The following is a 16009-nucleotide window of genomic DNA, read 5'->3' on the forward strand; positions in this document are numbered from 1 at the left end:
TATGTAGAGAGGGTGCACCTGGGGGAAATTATATGTACAGAGGGTATACCTGGGGGGGCATTATATGTGAAAAGGATACACCTGCGGGGCATTATTTGTACAGAGGGTACACCTTGGGGGAATTATATGTACAGAGGGTACACCTTGGGGAAATTATATGTACACAGGGTACACCTGGGGGGCATTATATGTACAGATGGTACACCTAGGGGGAATTTTATTTACAGAAGGTAAACATGTGTGGGCATTATTTGTACAGGGGGTACACCTAGGGGGCATTATATGTACAGAGGGTACACCTGTGGGGCATTATATGTAAAGATGATACTACTGGAGGACGTTGTATGTACAGAGGGTACACCTTAGGGTATTATATTACATAGGATACTACTGGGGGGCACTATATGTAAAGAGGACACAATTAGGGGGCATTACAGCATATGTGAAGAGGGTATACTTGCGGGGCATTTTATGTACACTTGCAGGGCATTATATGTACAGAGGGGACACCTGGGGGGTTTTATATGTAAAAATAATACTACTGGGGACACTGTATGTAGAGGATACTACTGGGGAGCATTATGAGTAAAGAGGGTACTACTGGAGGCAATATATGTACAGAGGGTACACCTTGAGGGGTATTATATTGCATAAGGCACTACTTGGGGGCACCATATGTAAAGAGGCCACTACTAGGGGGAATTATATATGAAGAGGGTACACCTGGAGGTATTTTATTTAGAGGGTACACCTGGGGGTATTTCATTACATAGTGCACTATGGGAAAGGGTTAGGGCATTACACTCACCTAAAGAATTATTAGGAACACCTGTTCTATTTCTCATTAATGCGATTATCTAGTCAACCAATCACATGGCAGTTGCTTCAATGCATGTAGGGTTGTGGTCCTGGTCAAGACAATCTCCTGGACTCCAAACTTAATGTCAGAATGGGAAAGAAAGATGATTTAAGCAATTTTGAGCGTGGCATGGTTGTTGGTGCCAGACGGGCCGGTCTGAGTATTTCACAATCTGCTCAGTTACTGGGATTTTCACGCACAACCATTTCTAGGGTTTACAAAGAATGGTGTGAAAAGGGAAAAACATCCAGTATGCGGCAGTCCTGTGGGCGAAAATGCCTTGTTGATGCTAGAGGTCACAGGAGAATGGGCCGACTGATTCAAGCTGATAGAAGAGCAACGTTGACTGAAATAACCACTCGCTACAACCGAGGTATGCAGCAAAGCATTTGTGAAGCCACAAAACGCACAACCTTGAGGCGGATGGGCTACAACAGCAGAAGACCCCACCGGGTACCACTCATCTCCACTACAAGTAGGAAAAAGAGGCTACAATTTGCACGAGCTCACCAAAATTGGACTGTTGAAGACTGGAAAAATGTTGCCTGGTCTGATGAGTCTCGATTTCTGTTGAGACATTTGGCATAAACAGAATGAGAACATGTATCCATCATGCCTTGTTACCACTGTGCAGGCTGGTGGTGGTGGTGGTGTAATGGTGTTGGGGATGTTTTCTGGGCACACTTTAGGCCCCTTAGTGCCAATTGGCCATCGTTTAAAGGCCACGGGCTACCTGAGCATTGTTGCTGACCATGTCCATCCCTTCATGACCACCATGTACCCATCCTCTGATGGCTACTTCCAGCAGGATAATGCACCATGTCACAAATCTCGAATCATTTCAAATTGGTTTCTTGAACATGACAATGAGTTCACTGTACTAAAATGGCCCCCACAGTCACCAGATCTCAACCCAATAGAGCATCTTTGGGATGTGGTGGAATGGGAGCTTCATGCCCTGGATGTCCATCCCTCAAAGCTCCATCAACTGCAAGATGCTATCCTATCAATATGGGCCAACATTTCTAAAGAATGCTATCAGCACCTTGTTGAATCAATGCCACGTAAAATTAAGGCAGTTCTGAAGGCAAAAGGGGGTCCAACACCGTATTAGTATGGTGTTCCTAATAATTCTTTAGGTGAGTGTATATGTACAGAGAGCATTGTGAAGAGGCCACTACTGGGGGAGGGGGTCACTATATGTAAAAAGGCTAGTATTAGGGGTCCTTATACGTCAAGAGGACACTACTGGGGAATATTATATGTAAACAGGCCACTACTGGGGTGCATGATATGTACATAGGGCACTACGTACACTGGGGGGGGGTTATACTTACTGGGGCCTAAATCGAAATTACCGAGTGGGACTTGAGCTTAAAGGGGTTGTCCGGGTTCAGAGCTGAATCCGACAAACCCATAACCACCCATAATCTCACCCAGGTAGCACCCCCTGACTTGAGCGTCGGAGCAGTTCATGCTCCGATGCTCTCCCTTGCCCTGCGCAGGACAAGGGCTCTTTTATTTTTTTTATAACTCACTGCTGGGCGGAGGCTTCCGTCCGACAGTGTGTTCGGTGACAACACCGACTCTGATGGGTGGGCTTTAGCGTTGCCCTACGGGCCAGGGCAGCACTAAAGCCTGCCCATCAGTCCCTGTGACATTACTGGGCTCACTGCTGGGCGGAAGCCTCCGCCTGGCAGCCCAAAGAAGAGCCTGGTTCATCACCGGAACTCCAGAAAATGCCTTTGACCTGCACGATTTAGCGCAGGGCAAAGAAAAGCATCGGAGCATAAACTGCTCCAATGCTCAGGTCAGGGGGGCTGGCTGGGTGAAATTCAGGGTATATCCGGATTCAGCTCTGAACCTGGACAACCACTTTAAATGGGGATGATTACTAAGTAAGGGCATAAAAAGCGGTATTAATATTAAATATGTGTGTGTGTTGTGGCCAATTATGCAGAGACAAGTTGTAGTCAGGAGACGTCATCAGTAATCTGTGCAGGACTGTCACTCAGAAGAGCCAAATAGGATTATCAATCAACTGGGACCTAAACAGGCATGTTCATGGTGGAGCAGTATTATTTGGCCTTCATATAGCACTATTATTGGCTACTGATTGTGTAATATGCACTTTTTTGTGCTTTGTTATGTTAGTGGTAACCCTGCAATTTACTAAGGGGCCTTGGGGTATTCGTGAACGAGACCTTAGGACCATTGAAATAATTTGTGCTTTCAGTGCAGTTTTTGGGTGCAGAATCTGAACCAAAAAAGTAAAAAAAAAAAAAATCTGCCACAGTATTTTTTTTCCACAACGCTTTTAACTGCCTTAGTTTTTGGTGCGCAGCTGAAGGCTAGCATACAATAAAAAATGGTCAAAGGCTTTTTTTATCTTAATCCCACAGGGTTATCTACGGGACCTGAAAACGCCACCAAAATATAAAAAAATAAGCCCGTGTGAGGGAGTCCGTACGAAGGCTGAGTCCCTGCCGCGATGGTAATGGCTAAATACTATATTCGGGAAGGACCTTCTGACGTCATAACATCACGTGGCTCTCCTGGATCACGTGGATCGGAAATAGGAGAGCCGCGCTCTTTTTTACATGCATCATGGAGCTCGCTCGGGTCAGCAGTGCGGGGAGTGAAAGTGAACTAAAAAACGCCTGCAGCGATGTAGAAGTCCGCGGAGCCTACTGATGGAGTAACTGATTTTGTATTGAAACTGTTGGTGATGTGCAGTGAGGGATTGTATGGAGGGGGGTATATCTTGTATGGGGGGACAGCTGCGTTGATGCTGGGGGGGGCAGCTGCGTTGATGCTGAGGGGGGGTATATCTGTATGGGGGACAACTGCGTTGAGGGGGGGTATATCTTGTATTGGGGGGCAGCTGCGTTGAGGGGGGTATATCTTGTATGGGGGGGCAGCTGCGTTGATGCTGGGGGGGGGTATATCTGTATGGGGGGGGCAGCTGCGTTGATGCTGAGGGGGGTATATCTGTATGGGGGGACAACTGCGTTGAGGGGGGGTATATCTTGTATTGGGCAGCTGCGTTGAGGGGGGGTATATCTTGTATGGGGGGGCAGCTGCGTTGAGGGGGGGGTATATCTGTATGGGGGGCAGCTGCGTTGATGCTGAGGGGGGGGTATATCTGTATGGGGGGGCAGCTGCGTTGATGCTGAGGGGGGGTATATCTGTATGGGGGGCAGCTGCGTTGATGCTGAGGGGGGGTATATCTGTATGGGGGGACAACTGCGTTGATGCTGAGGGGGGGTATATCTGTATGGGGGGACAACTGCGTTGATGCTGGGGGGGGGGTATATCTGTATGGGGGGACAACTGCGTTGATGCTGAGGGGGGGGTATATCTGTATGGGGGGACAACTGCGTTGATGCTGAGGGGGGGTATATCTGTATGGGGGGACAACTGTGTTGATGCTGAGGGGGGGTATATCTGTATGGGGGGACAACTGCGTTGATGCTGAGGGGGGGGTATATCTGTATGGGGGGACAACTGCGTTGATGCTGAGGGGGGGGTATATCTGTATGGGGGGACAACTGCGTTGATGCTGAGGGGGGGGTATATCTGTATGGGGGGGCAGCTGCGTTGATGCTGAGGGGGGGGGTATTCTGTATGGGGGGACAACTGCGTTGATGCTGAGGGGGGGGTATATCTGTATGGGGGGGCAGCTGCATTGATGCTGAGGGGGGTATATCTGTATGGGGGGGCAGCTGCGTTGATGCTGGGGGGGTATATCTTGTATGGAGGGGCAGCTGCGTTGAGTGCTGGGGGGGTATATCTTGTATGGGGGGCAGCTGCTTATGAGGGGGGGTATATCTGTATGGGGGGCAGCTGCGTTGATGCTGAGGGGGGTATATCTGTATGGGGGGGGCAGCTGCGTTGATGCTGAGGGGGGTAATATCTGTATGGGGGGCAGCTGCGTTGATGCTGAGGGGGGGGTATATCTGTATGGGGGGGCAGCTGCATTGATGCTGAGGGGGGTATATCTGTATGGGGGGGCAGCTGCGTTGATGCTGAGGAGGGGGTATATCTTGTATGGGGGGCAGCTGCGTTGATGCTGAGGGGGGGTATATCTTGTATGGGGGGGCAGCTGCGTTGATGCTGAGGGGGGGTATATCTTGTATGGGGGGCAGCTGCGTTGATGCTGAGGGGGGGTATATCTTGTATGGGGGGGCAGCTGCGTTGATGCTGAGGGGGGGTATATCTTGTATGGGGGGCAGCTGCGTTGATGCTGAGGGGGGTATATCTGTATGGGGGGGCAGCTGCGTTGATGCTGAGGGGGGTATATCTTGTATGGGGGGGCAGCTGCGTTGATGCTGAGGGGGGTATATCTGTATGGGGGGGCAGCTGCGTTGATGCTGAGGGGGGTATATCTGTATGGGGGGCAGCTGCGTTGATGCTGAGGGGGGTATATCTGTATGGGGGGGCAGCTGCGTTGATGCTGAGGGGGGTATATCTTGTATGGGGGGGCAGCTGCGTTGATGCTGAGGGGGGTATATCTTGTATGGGGGGCAGCTGCGTTGATGCTGAGGGGGGTATATCTGTATGGGGGGCAGCTGCGTTGATGCTGAGGGGGGGGTATATCTGTATGGGGGGCAGCTGCGTTGATGCTGAGGGGGGGTATATCTGTATGGGGGGGCAGCTGCGTTGATGCTGAGGGGGGGTATATCTGTATGGGGGGCAGCTGCGTGATGCTGAGGGGGGTATATCGTTGTCTGGGGGGCAGCTGCGTTGATGCTGGGGGGCTTATATCTTGTATGGGGGGGGCAAGGCGGCCCTGCGTTGATTGCTGAGGGGGGGTATATCTGTATGGTGGGCAGCTGCGTTGATGCTGAGGGGGGTATAATCTGTATGGGGGGGCCAGCTGCGTTGATGCTGAGGGGGGGGTTATATCTGTATGGGGGGCTTGCTGCGTTGATGCTGAGGGGGGGTATATCTGTATCGGGGGGGACAGCCTGCGTTGATGCTGGGGGGGGTATATCTTTATGGGGGGGCCAGCTGCGTTGATGCTGAGGGGGGGTTATATCTTGTATGGGGGCAGCTGCGTTGAGGGCGGGATATCTGTATGGGGGGCAGCTGCATTGATGCTGAGGGGGGGGTATATCTTGTAGGGGGGGCAGCTGCGTTGATGCTGAGGGGGGTATATCTTGTATGGGGGGGCAGCTGCGTTGATGCTGAGGGGGGTATATCTTGTATGGGGGGGCAGCTGCGTTGATGCTGAGGGGGGTATATCTTGTATGGGGGGGCAGCTGCGTTGATGCTGAGGGGGGGTATATCTTGTATGGGGGGCAGCTGCGTTGATGCTTAGGGGGGGGTATATCTTGTATGGGGGGCAGCTGCGTTGATGCTGAGGGGGGGTATATCTTGTATTGGGGGTGGCAGCTGCGTTGATGCTGAGGGGGGTGTATCTTGTATGGGGGGGCAGCTGCGTGGATGCTGAGGGAGGGGGTATCTTGTATGGGGGGGCAGCTGCGTGGATGCTGAGGGAGGGGGTATCTTGTATGGGGGGGCAGCTGCGTGGATGCTGAGGGAGGGGGGTATCTTGTATGGGGGGGCAGCTGCGTGGATGCTGAGGGAGGGGGTATCTTGTATGGGGGGGCAGCTGCGTTGATGCTGAGGGGGGGTATATCTGTATGGGGGGGCAGCTGCGTTGATGCTGAGGGGGGGTATATCTGTATGGGGGGGCAGCTGCGTGGATGCTGAGGGAGGGGGTATCTGGTTGTATGTGAAGGGGGACAGCAGTGTGTGGGATTGTATGTTGTTGGTAGTGTGTGTAAAGTCTGTATTACAGAGGCAGATTTTCCAGGCGCTAAGGAAGGACTCGGCTGCTGAGGAGGACGCCGCTATTACATGCAGCCATCGTTATACCATCGCTTGTCTCCATGCTGTACAGTTATTTGCCAGCGGCAGACTGTAATTAGCACAATCTGCCTTTTGCTTGCTCATCGGGTAATTACCGGCGGTATTAGGCCTCATGCACACGACCGTTTTTTTTTTTGTGGTCCGCAAAAACGGGTTCCGTTGGTCCGTGATTCGTGTCCATTTTTTCTTCCGTGGGTCTTCCTTGATTTTTGGAGGATCCACGGACATGAAGGAAAAAGTCGTTTTTTGTGTCCGCCTGGCCGTGCGGACCCAAACGGATCTGTCCTGACTTGCGATGCAAGTCAATGGGGACAGATCCGTTTGACGTTGACACAATATGGTGCATTTGCAAACGGATCCGTCCCCCATTGACTTTCACTGTAAAGACAAGGTATATTTTAACTTGAAGCGTCCCCGTCACCATGGGAACGCCTCTATGTTAGAATATAACATCGGATTTGAGTTAGATCTTGATAACTCAGATCCGACAGTATATTCTAACACAGAGGTGTTCCCATGGTGATGGGGATGCTTCAAGTTAGAATATACTAAGGACTGTGTACATGACTGCCCCCTGCTGCCTGGCAGCACCCGACCTCTTACAGGGGGCTGTGATCAGCACAATTAACCCCTCAGGTGCCACACCTGAGGGGTTAATTGTGCATATCATAGCCCCATGTAAGAGATCAGATGCTGCCAGGCAGTAGGGGGCAGACCCCCCCCCCCCCCTACCACACGCTTCTATTACCACACGCAGCTCACACTGCCCCACACGCTTCTATTACCACACGCAGCTCACACTGCCCCACACGCTTCTATTACCACACGCACCTCACACTGCCCCACACGCTTCTAATACCACACGCACCTCACACTGCCCCACACGCTTCTAATACCACACGCAGCTCACACTGCCCCCCCTACGCTTCTAATTACCACACGCAGCTCACACTGCCCCACACGCAGCTCACACTGCCCCACACGCAGCTCACACTGCCCCACACGCAGCTCCACTGCCCACACGCAGCTCACACTGCCCCACACGCAGCTCACACTGCCCACACGCAGCTCACACTGCCCCACACGCAGCTCACCTGCCCCACACGCAGCTCACACTGCCCCACACGCAGCTCACACTGCCCCCCACGCTTCTATTACACCCGCAGCTCACACTGCCCCCCTAACGCAGCTCACACTTGCCCCACACGCAGCTCACACTGCCCCACACGCAGCTCACACTGCCCAACACGCAGCTCACACTGCCCCACACGCAGCTCACACGCAGCCACACTGCACACACGCTTCTAATACCACACGCAGCTCACACTGCCCCACACGCTTCTATTACCACACGCAGCTCACACTGCCCCACACGCTTCTATTACCACACGCAGCTCACACTGCCCCACACGCTTCTAATACCACACGCACCTCACACTGCCCCACACGCTTCTAATACCACACGCACCTCACACTGCCCCACACGCTTCTAATACCACACGCAGCTCACACTGCCCCACACGCTTCTATTACCACACGCAGCTCACACTGCCCCACACGCTTCTATTACCACACGCACCTCACACTGCCCCCACACGCAGCTCACACTGCCCCACACGCTTCTAATACCACACGCAGCTCACACTGCCCCACACGCTTCTAATACCACACGCAGCTCACACTGCCCACACGCTTCTAATACCACACGCAGCTCACACTGCCCCACACGCTTCTAATACCACACGCAGCTCACACTGCCCCACACGCTTCTAATACCACACGCAGCTCACACTGCCCCACACGCTTCTAATTACCACACGCAGCTCACACTGCCCCACACGCTTCTAATACCACACGCAGCTCACACTGCCCCACACGCTTCTAATACCACACGCACCTCACACTGCCCCACACGCTTCTAATACCACACACCTCACACTGCCCCACACGCTTCTAATACCACAGCAGCTCACACTGCCCCACACGCTTCTAATACCACACACCTCACACTGCCCCACACGCTTCTAATACCACACACCTCACACTGCCCCACACGCTTCTAATACCACACGCAGCTCACACTGCCCCCTACGCTTCTAATACCACACGCAGCTCACACTGCCCCCTACGCTTCTAATACCACACGCACCACACACACGCTGATGTGTGTGTGTGTGTGAGATGCATGTAGCGAATGCAGGCTATTAAAGCCAAGTGGTAAAGTACAGGGAGCATCCGCCATATTGGACCGGACTTTCTCACTTCGCTATCATTACCTCATGTTATTTAGACCAGTAGCGGTTTCCTGCACGCTCACCTCTTAGGCCCTTGTACACACCACCGCTATTTATTTCTGTTCCGCTGAAAAATGAATCTAGCCAGCAATGGAGGCAATGTGGAGAATCATAGCACATTAGAAGGTGGCTTGTATTAACTTTATCTACATCAGGGATGCTCAATCTGCGGCCCTTTAGCTGTTGTAAAACTACAACTCCCACCATGCCCTTCTGTAGGCTGAAAGCTGTAGGATGTAGGCCTCAGGTTGAGCAGGCCTGATCTACATGATGATTGCTATGTGCAGAAGTGAGAGGACCCCTTTAACTGGGTTAGAGGTGGGCTAGGTCAGGATTTGGGGAGTACAGTTTAGGCATGTTTATAATGGTGTACTACTGGTTAGGATTCTGTGGGTGCACTGGGGTAACATGGTTTAGCACTGGCACGGTGTGCTGGAGGGACACAGAGGATGGTGGCATGCTTGAGATTTTTTATTTATTTATTTTTTTGTCCCTTACAAAAGGTATATGTAAAGCTTGTGGGGTGCTGTGCTTGTAACAGTGTGGGGGTACATGGGGGACCAGTGGGCTGCTGGTAACAGTGTGGGTGTAGTCTGGGGGTACATGGGGGACCAGTGGGGTGCTGGTAACAGTGTGGGTGTAGTCTGGGGGTACATGGGGGACCAGTGGGGTGCTGGTAACAGTGTGGGTGTAGTCTGGGGGTACATGGGGGACCAGTGGGGTGCTGGTAACAGTGTGGATGTAGTCTGGGGGTACTTGGGGGACCAGTGGGGTGCTGGTAACAGTGTGGGTGTAGTCTGGGGGTACATGGGGGACCAGAAGTGTTAGAATATTGCAACTCCTCTGTAGAAGATTACAAATCGCTGACATGGGCGAGATTACATTGGTTATTCCGGTCCCCAGTGCATGGAACGGGCGACATGTGTCTCAATATGGGAGCATCTCGCCAGATAAAAAAAAAAAGGCCTGTTTGAAAGAGTGTCACGTGCCCTACAATGCTGTTTAGTTTACCATTTTTAATCCTGCATATTTTTTTTTATAGGGATAACCATAATTTGTGGTTAAATAATGTTTTTAGATGAATAAAATATGTAAACATTTCAAATAATTGTCTTTTTTTTTAAATAACTATATACTTTGGTAAACTGTTTGCATGTGTCTCCGATGGCACACTCTGGGGGATTTGATCATGAGGAGAGTATTTGAAGTCCGTTTTGCTTGAGTCTGGGTTGGAGAACTTTATTCCGCATTCATCACACGTCACAGGCGGTCTGATAAACGTGGCTCGTTCTTACACCCAACACTTCTTCTAGAGAAGCTCCTCCCGTTTTTCCTATTTTTCCCTCCTGGATTGAGAGTGCGACTTTTAAAAAATCTCAATGATAAATCTGGAGTAATAATCATTAACATAGCTAACCACACCCACTTTTCCATCCATATTGCAAAACTGGCATGAGTTGTGTAAAAATGCTAAATTTGGCGCAATTAATAGCAAAAAAAAGTTACAAAAGCCATATTTTGCACTTTTTGATGCCAGAATTCTGGAGTGAAGTTCTGATAAATCAGGGCCTATGTATGATGTAGCAGACACACACATTACACAGCCTTGGTGACCTTTGCTACTAGGGAGCACCATCTACTGCTAGAATGGGGACTCACTGCATTGTACAACGCTTCAATCATGTGTCACAGAAAGGACAATTCTGATGCTCACCTACCCTAACTGTTTGCACGATCTCTCCTAGTCCACAGTCACTCCTTAATTCCCCTATATGGGGAAGGTACAGTGGGGTCAAAATAACGGACTAGTGACAGATCAGCCAAAACAAAGTGGAAACCAAATGAGCCAGGACAGACAAAAACACATGGAAACAGCAGACACAAATCAATAACCAAATTCCACCAAAATCAATACTGGGAGAGACACAGGAGACGTTTACACTGTCGCTCCTGCACAGTATGCCAGGCAGGGTCGCTAAATCCTATCCCTGAAAAGGACCTCAGCAGTATGAATCCTCCATAATAAAGGGAAAAGGTCCTTTTGGGCTATGGGAAATAGTCACTTCAGTGTGAGTCGGCTAAGGGTCCATTCACATGTTCGTAAGTGGTTTACGGATCCGCAGGACACAGCAATGTGCGTTCCGCAATCTGCGGACTGTACATCGCCCATACTATAATAGAAAATGACTAATCTTGTCTGCAATTGCAGACAAGAATAGGACATGTTCTATTTCCCCTTTCATCCTTCATGACGGCATACCATGAGAGATGACCCGCATCCAACCAGGTAGGGACAGGAAGAATAAATGACCCTCCTCCGGCTCCTCACTGTCTTCCTGTCCCTCCAGGTGGTAGACATGTTATTCCTCACGGCACTTGCTGTGGGTCCACTTTTGTGCCGGAAGGTAGAGGTGGCGATTTTACTGTCATTATGCCTAGGCACATGAGGGATGCAGGCAGCACCTGTTCCCTAGTTGGGCTTTGGGGTGCTGGAAGTCTGTACGTAAGGGATCCTGCACCTTACCTCCTCTGCGCGCCGGGGTGGAGGTCCATGTGCCAACCAGACACTTAGTTCCTCCTGTCTTTTCAGCGCTCCTCATGGCATCCCGAATCTTCGGTGCATGACTATGACGTCACAGGAAGTCGCATGCGTTCCAGCGGTACTTCTGGTTCTGTGACTAACGTAGATCAAGGCGGAAGTCGCCCTCTGATCTGAGGTCTGCAGGTGAGGAGAAATAAAAAGGGGGGCAAACATGGCAGAGGTCTGACAGTTTGTTGGAATTGGGATCAGGCCAGATGGAGTCCGCCATGAGTCCTGCTGCGGTGGGTTACTTTCACTTGGGGGAGGCTGTATACTTATGCTAACCTCTTGTGTTTCTGTCAACCCTCTCCTATATGCGTGCAGAGTGATAAGGATGGTGTGCAGAAAACAAAATCCACCCCTAAAATTAGGAAATGTGTAGTGTGTTTGGTAAAATTACCAGAAACATGTACTGCAAATATGGCCAAAGATTTGGTTCCATATATCAGGGAAGAATTAAGGGACGTAATTAGAGAGGAGATTCGCTCAGCTTTATCCAAACAGCCCGGGTCCGTCTACCTCTAAACGTAGGGAACAAAAAATGTGGTATTCTAGCTCCTCAGATTCAGACCAAGGAAGTTTGGACTCTGTTGATTCCTCTGGATCTGATACAGATTTTAATTGAGAGAATTGATTAAAGCCATTAGGGTGACCATTGACCTCTCAGACGAGAAAGTCCATAGGTCCGTCCAGGACAAAATGTTTAGTGGACTTGAACATAAGAAAAAACGAGTCTTCCCAGTCCTTAAAAATATGCATGATATGATAAAAAGGGAATGGAAGACGCCAGATAGGAAATTATTTATTCCCAAACAATACGGCGTAGATTTCCCTTTAGTGAGGAAGATGAAGCCTTGTTAAAGGGTTTCCATCATCACAAAATTTGTTATGTAGCTGGCTGACATCAGCGATATGCTAATGTCGGCAGTACATAACTGTGTAACTTTTATCTGCCTACATTCTGCCGTTTGCCCAAAAAACTAACTTTAAAAATATGCAAATGAGCCTCTAGGTGCTATTGGGGCGTTGCTGCAGCACCTAGAGGCTCCGTCTCCTTACCGTTCGGCGCGCCCATTTTGCTTTGATGGATCCCATCCCTGAAAAGGACCTCGGCAGTATGATTCCTCCATAATAGAGGGGAAAAGGTCCTTTTGGGGTACGGGAAATAGTCACTTCAATGCGAGTCGGCTAAGGCTGCGTTCACATGGGCGAGATTTCCGCGCGGGTGCAATGCAGTAGGTGAACGCATTGCACCTGCACTGAATCCTGACCAATTCATTTCAATGGGGCTGTGCACATGAGCGTTTTTTTTCATGCATCACTTCTGCAATGCTTTAAAATCGCAGCTTGTTCTATATTCTGCGTTTTTCACGCAGCCCTGGCCCCATAGAAGTGAATGGGGCTGCGTTAATAACGCATTGCATCTGCAAGCAAGTGCGGGTGCGATGCGTTTTTCACTGATGGTTGCTAGGAGATGTTGTTTGTAAACCTTCAGTTTTTTATCGCGCGTGAAAAACGCATCAAAACGCATTGCACCCGCGCGGAAAAAACTGAACAACTAAACGCAATTGCAGCCAAAACTGACTGAACTTGCTTGCAAAATGGTGCGAGTTTAACTGAACGCACCCTGAACGCATCCGGACCTAATCTGTCACGCTCGTGTGAACTCAGCCTAAATCCTATCCTTGAAAAGGACCTCAGCAGTATGATTCCTCCCTAGTACAACATAGATGGAAAAGGTCCTTTTGGGGTACGGGAAATAGTCACTTCAATGCGAGTCGGCTAAATCCTATCCTTGAAAAGGACCTCAGCAGTATGATTCCACCCTAGTACAACATAGATGGAAAAGGTCCTTTTGAGAATATAGGACATTTCTAATTTGTTTTTTAAACAAATAATGTTAAAGGGGTTATCTGATATCGAAAATATCTCGGGCCCCTTGTATGGATTATACGTGCTCAGGGCACCCGCGTCGCTCCCGATCCCTGCATGGCTGCCTCTGCATCTCCCCGTCACTCGAATCAAAATATCTGGCAACGGGGAGAGCAGGCAATAGCAGGCCACGACTGGAACGAGCCCCCTTGGGTCTGGTCACCGTTGCGGCCTGCTATTGGCTGCTCCCCCGTCACTGGATCTTTTGATCCGAACGACATGGAGATGTAGCAGTGGCCATACAGAAATCCGCAGCGACGCGGGTGCCACTGAGCAGGTAAGTATAATTCATACAAGGAAAGTACAGAGATCACATGACCAGATGTTTCTGCAAAGCGTTTTACCATGAATATCACAGGAACGACATTTCTGAAGATACAAGTGCTCAGAAGTCACATGAGAGGGTTTTTTTATTGTAAAGATTTTTCAGAAATAGAAATAAACATAAGAAATAAACATAAAAGAGGCTTATTCTACAATAGTCACCTATATAATTTTTTTGTATACTATAACACTGTATCCATGTAGATGTGTTACTGGTCATAGTTAATGACCAAGTCCTAATAGACAAGGGGATTTAGCCAAGTCATTGAGAAACAACTAAATCCACAGAGTTCAATAACCAGATTAACAAAGCAGAAGAAGAGGTCCCTACAAATGATGGGAAACAGACAGCTCCTCTACAGTCGGCTATTTCCTATCACTGGGGAGGACCAGGTCCTTATGGAGTATAGTATTTAGCCAACTCACTGTGAACTGGCTATATACTATTTCAGTTCAGGACCTGAACACTAGGGGGCAAAAAGGTCCTTACCCATGATAGGAAATAGCCAGCTCACACTGAGTCGGCTATTTACTATCACTGGTGAGGACCAGGTCCTTACAGAGTAGTATATAGCTGGTTCACAGAGAGTTGGCTAAATACTATACTCCTTAAGGGCCTAGTCCTTAACTGTGATAGGAAATAGCCAACAGAGATCGCATGGGCAGATGTTTCTGGAAAGCGCTTTACCATGAATATCATAAGACCGGACATTTCTACCAATTCAAGTACTCCAAAGTCACATTGGTTATTTTAAAGATTTTTCAAATATAAAAATAAACATAAAAGAGGCTCATTCTACTATAGTCACCTATATAACTTCATTGTATACTATAACACTGTATCCATGTAGAAGATGTGTTACTGGACATAGTTAATGGCCAGGTCATAATAGACAAGGGGATTTCACCAAGTCATAAAAAAATCAACTAAATCCTAACACAGTTCAATAACCAGATCAGGGACCAGGTCCTTACGAAGTATAGTATTTAGCCAACTCACTGTGAACTGGCTAAATACTATTTCAGTTCAGGACCTGACCACTAGGGGGAAAACCTGGTCCTTACCAGTGATAGTAAATAGCCGACTCAGTGGGAGCTGGCTATTTCCTATCACTGGTGAGGACCAGGTCCTTATGGAGTATAGTATTTAGCCATCTCACTATGAACTGGCTAAATACTATTTCAGTTCAGGACCTGACCACTAGGGGGCAAAAAGGTCCTTCCCGGTGATAGGAAATAGCCAGCTCACACTGAGTCGGCTATTTACTATCACTGGTAAGGACCAGGTCCTTACGGAGTATAGTATTTAGTCACAACCCTGCCGCGATACCTTCACGTTGTAAACCACGTACACGCACTACGCATCACCCTTCTTTGACGTAAACTTGCTCAGGCACAAACGGCAGCCGCTCCACGCGCTGATGATTGCGCGATTTCGCAAGCCACAGCAACGTATCTGGTACAGTGCACCGCCTATTGACAAAATAAAGCTGATTGAAGACGAAGAGAAAAAAAACACGAGAGGCGTGGCTTATCAGAACATGCGCCTTGGGACCTGGGATGATGGGTACTGTGACTAGCAGCGTGTGACGTCAGCAGAAGGCAGGAACACGGGTCTGTTTCAGTGGAGCTGCGGTCGTGCTTTCTAGGATCCTCACCGGGGACAACACGTCACGTGATCTGTTCGGTGTTTACGAGGGAGGAATGGCGGAGGCGCAGCCCTCAGGTACTATTTGAGGAGATCCTTTCACTTCGCAATAACTGAGTTCCTTGTGTGTCCTATGGCAGTAGACTGTGACGTGTAGTTTGTGTATCCCTCTGTAGGTTCGTCTCCTCTAAGCAGCCTGGACAGTGTATGCCTCCAGCATGGCAGCAGCCCGACAATGTAATACATGTCAACTGCCAGCAGCCCGGCCAGTGTAGTAGATGTCTCCTGTCCTGTCAGCAGCCCGGCCAGTGTAGTAGATGTCTCCTGTCCTGTCAGCAGCCCGGCCAGTGTAGTAGATGTCTCCTGTCCTGTCAGCAGCCCGGCCAGTGTAGTAGATGTCTCCTGTCCTGTCAGCAGCCCGGCCAGTGTAGTAGATGTCTCCAGTCCTGTCAGCAGCCCGGCCAGTGTAGTAGATGTCTCCAGTCCTGTCAGCA

The 16009-nt window shown here is 49.6% G+C and overlaps 2 protein-coding genes across 2 annotated transcripts in view; one reads left to right on the plus strand and one right to left on the minus strand.

Moving 5' to 3' along the window:
- The window catches only part of LOC122939661 (dynein axonemal heavy chain 5-like), a 337492-nt gene extending 322214 nt beyond the window's left edge, over positions 1 to 15278 (minus strand). Inside the window, exon 1 of the mRNA XM_044295816.1 lies at positions 15198 to 15278. The gene's annotated coding sequence lies outside the window, so the exon portion shown is untranslated. The remainder of the gene's footprint in view (positions 1 to 15197) is intronic.
- Positions 15279 to 15415: 137 nt separating this feature from the next.
- NFX1 (nuclear transcription factor, X-box binding 1) overlaps positions 15416 to 16009 on the plus strand; it is a 165794-nt gene continuing 165200 nt past the window's right edge. The window contains exon 1 of the mRNA XM_044295481.1: positions 15416 to 15593. Within this exon, the coding sequence (XP_044151416.1) occupies positions 15572 to 15593 (22 nt within the window). The 5' untranslated portion in view covers positions 15416 to 15571. The remainder of the gene's footprint in view (positions 15594 to 16009) is intronic.

Source organism: Bufo gargarizans, chromosome 5 (genome assembly GCF_014858855.1).
Source record: "Bufo gargarizans isolate SCDJY-AF-19 chromosome 5, ASM1485885v1, whole genome shotgun sequence".
In the NCBI taxonomy this organism is placed as follows: Eukaryota; Metazoa; Chordata; class Amphibia; order Anura; family Bufonidae; genus Bufo; species Bufo gargarizans.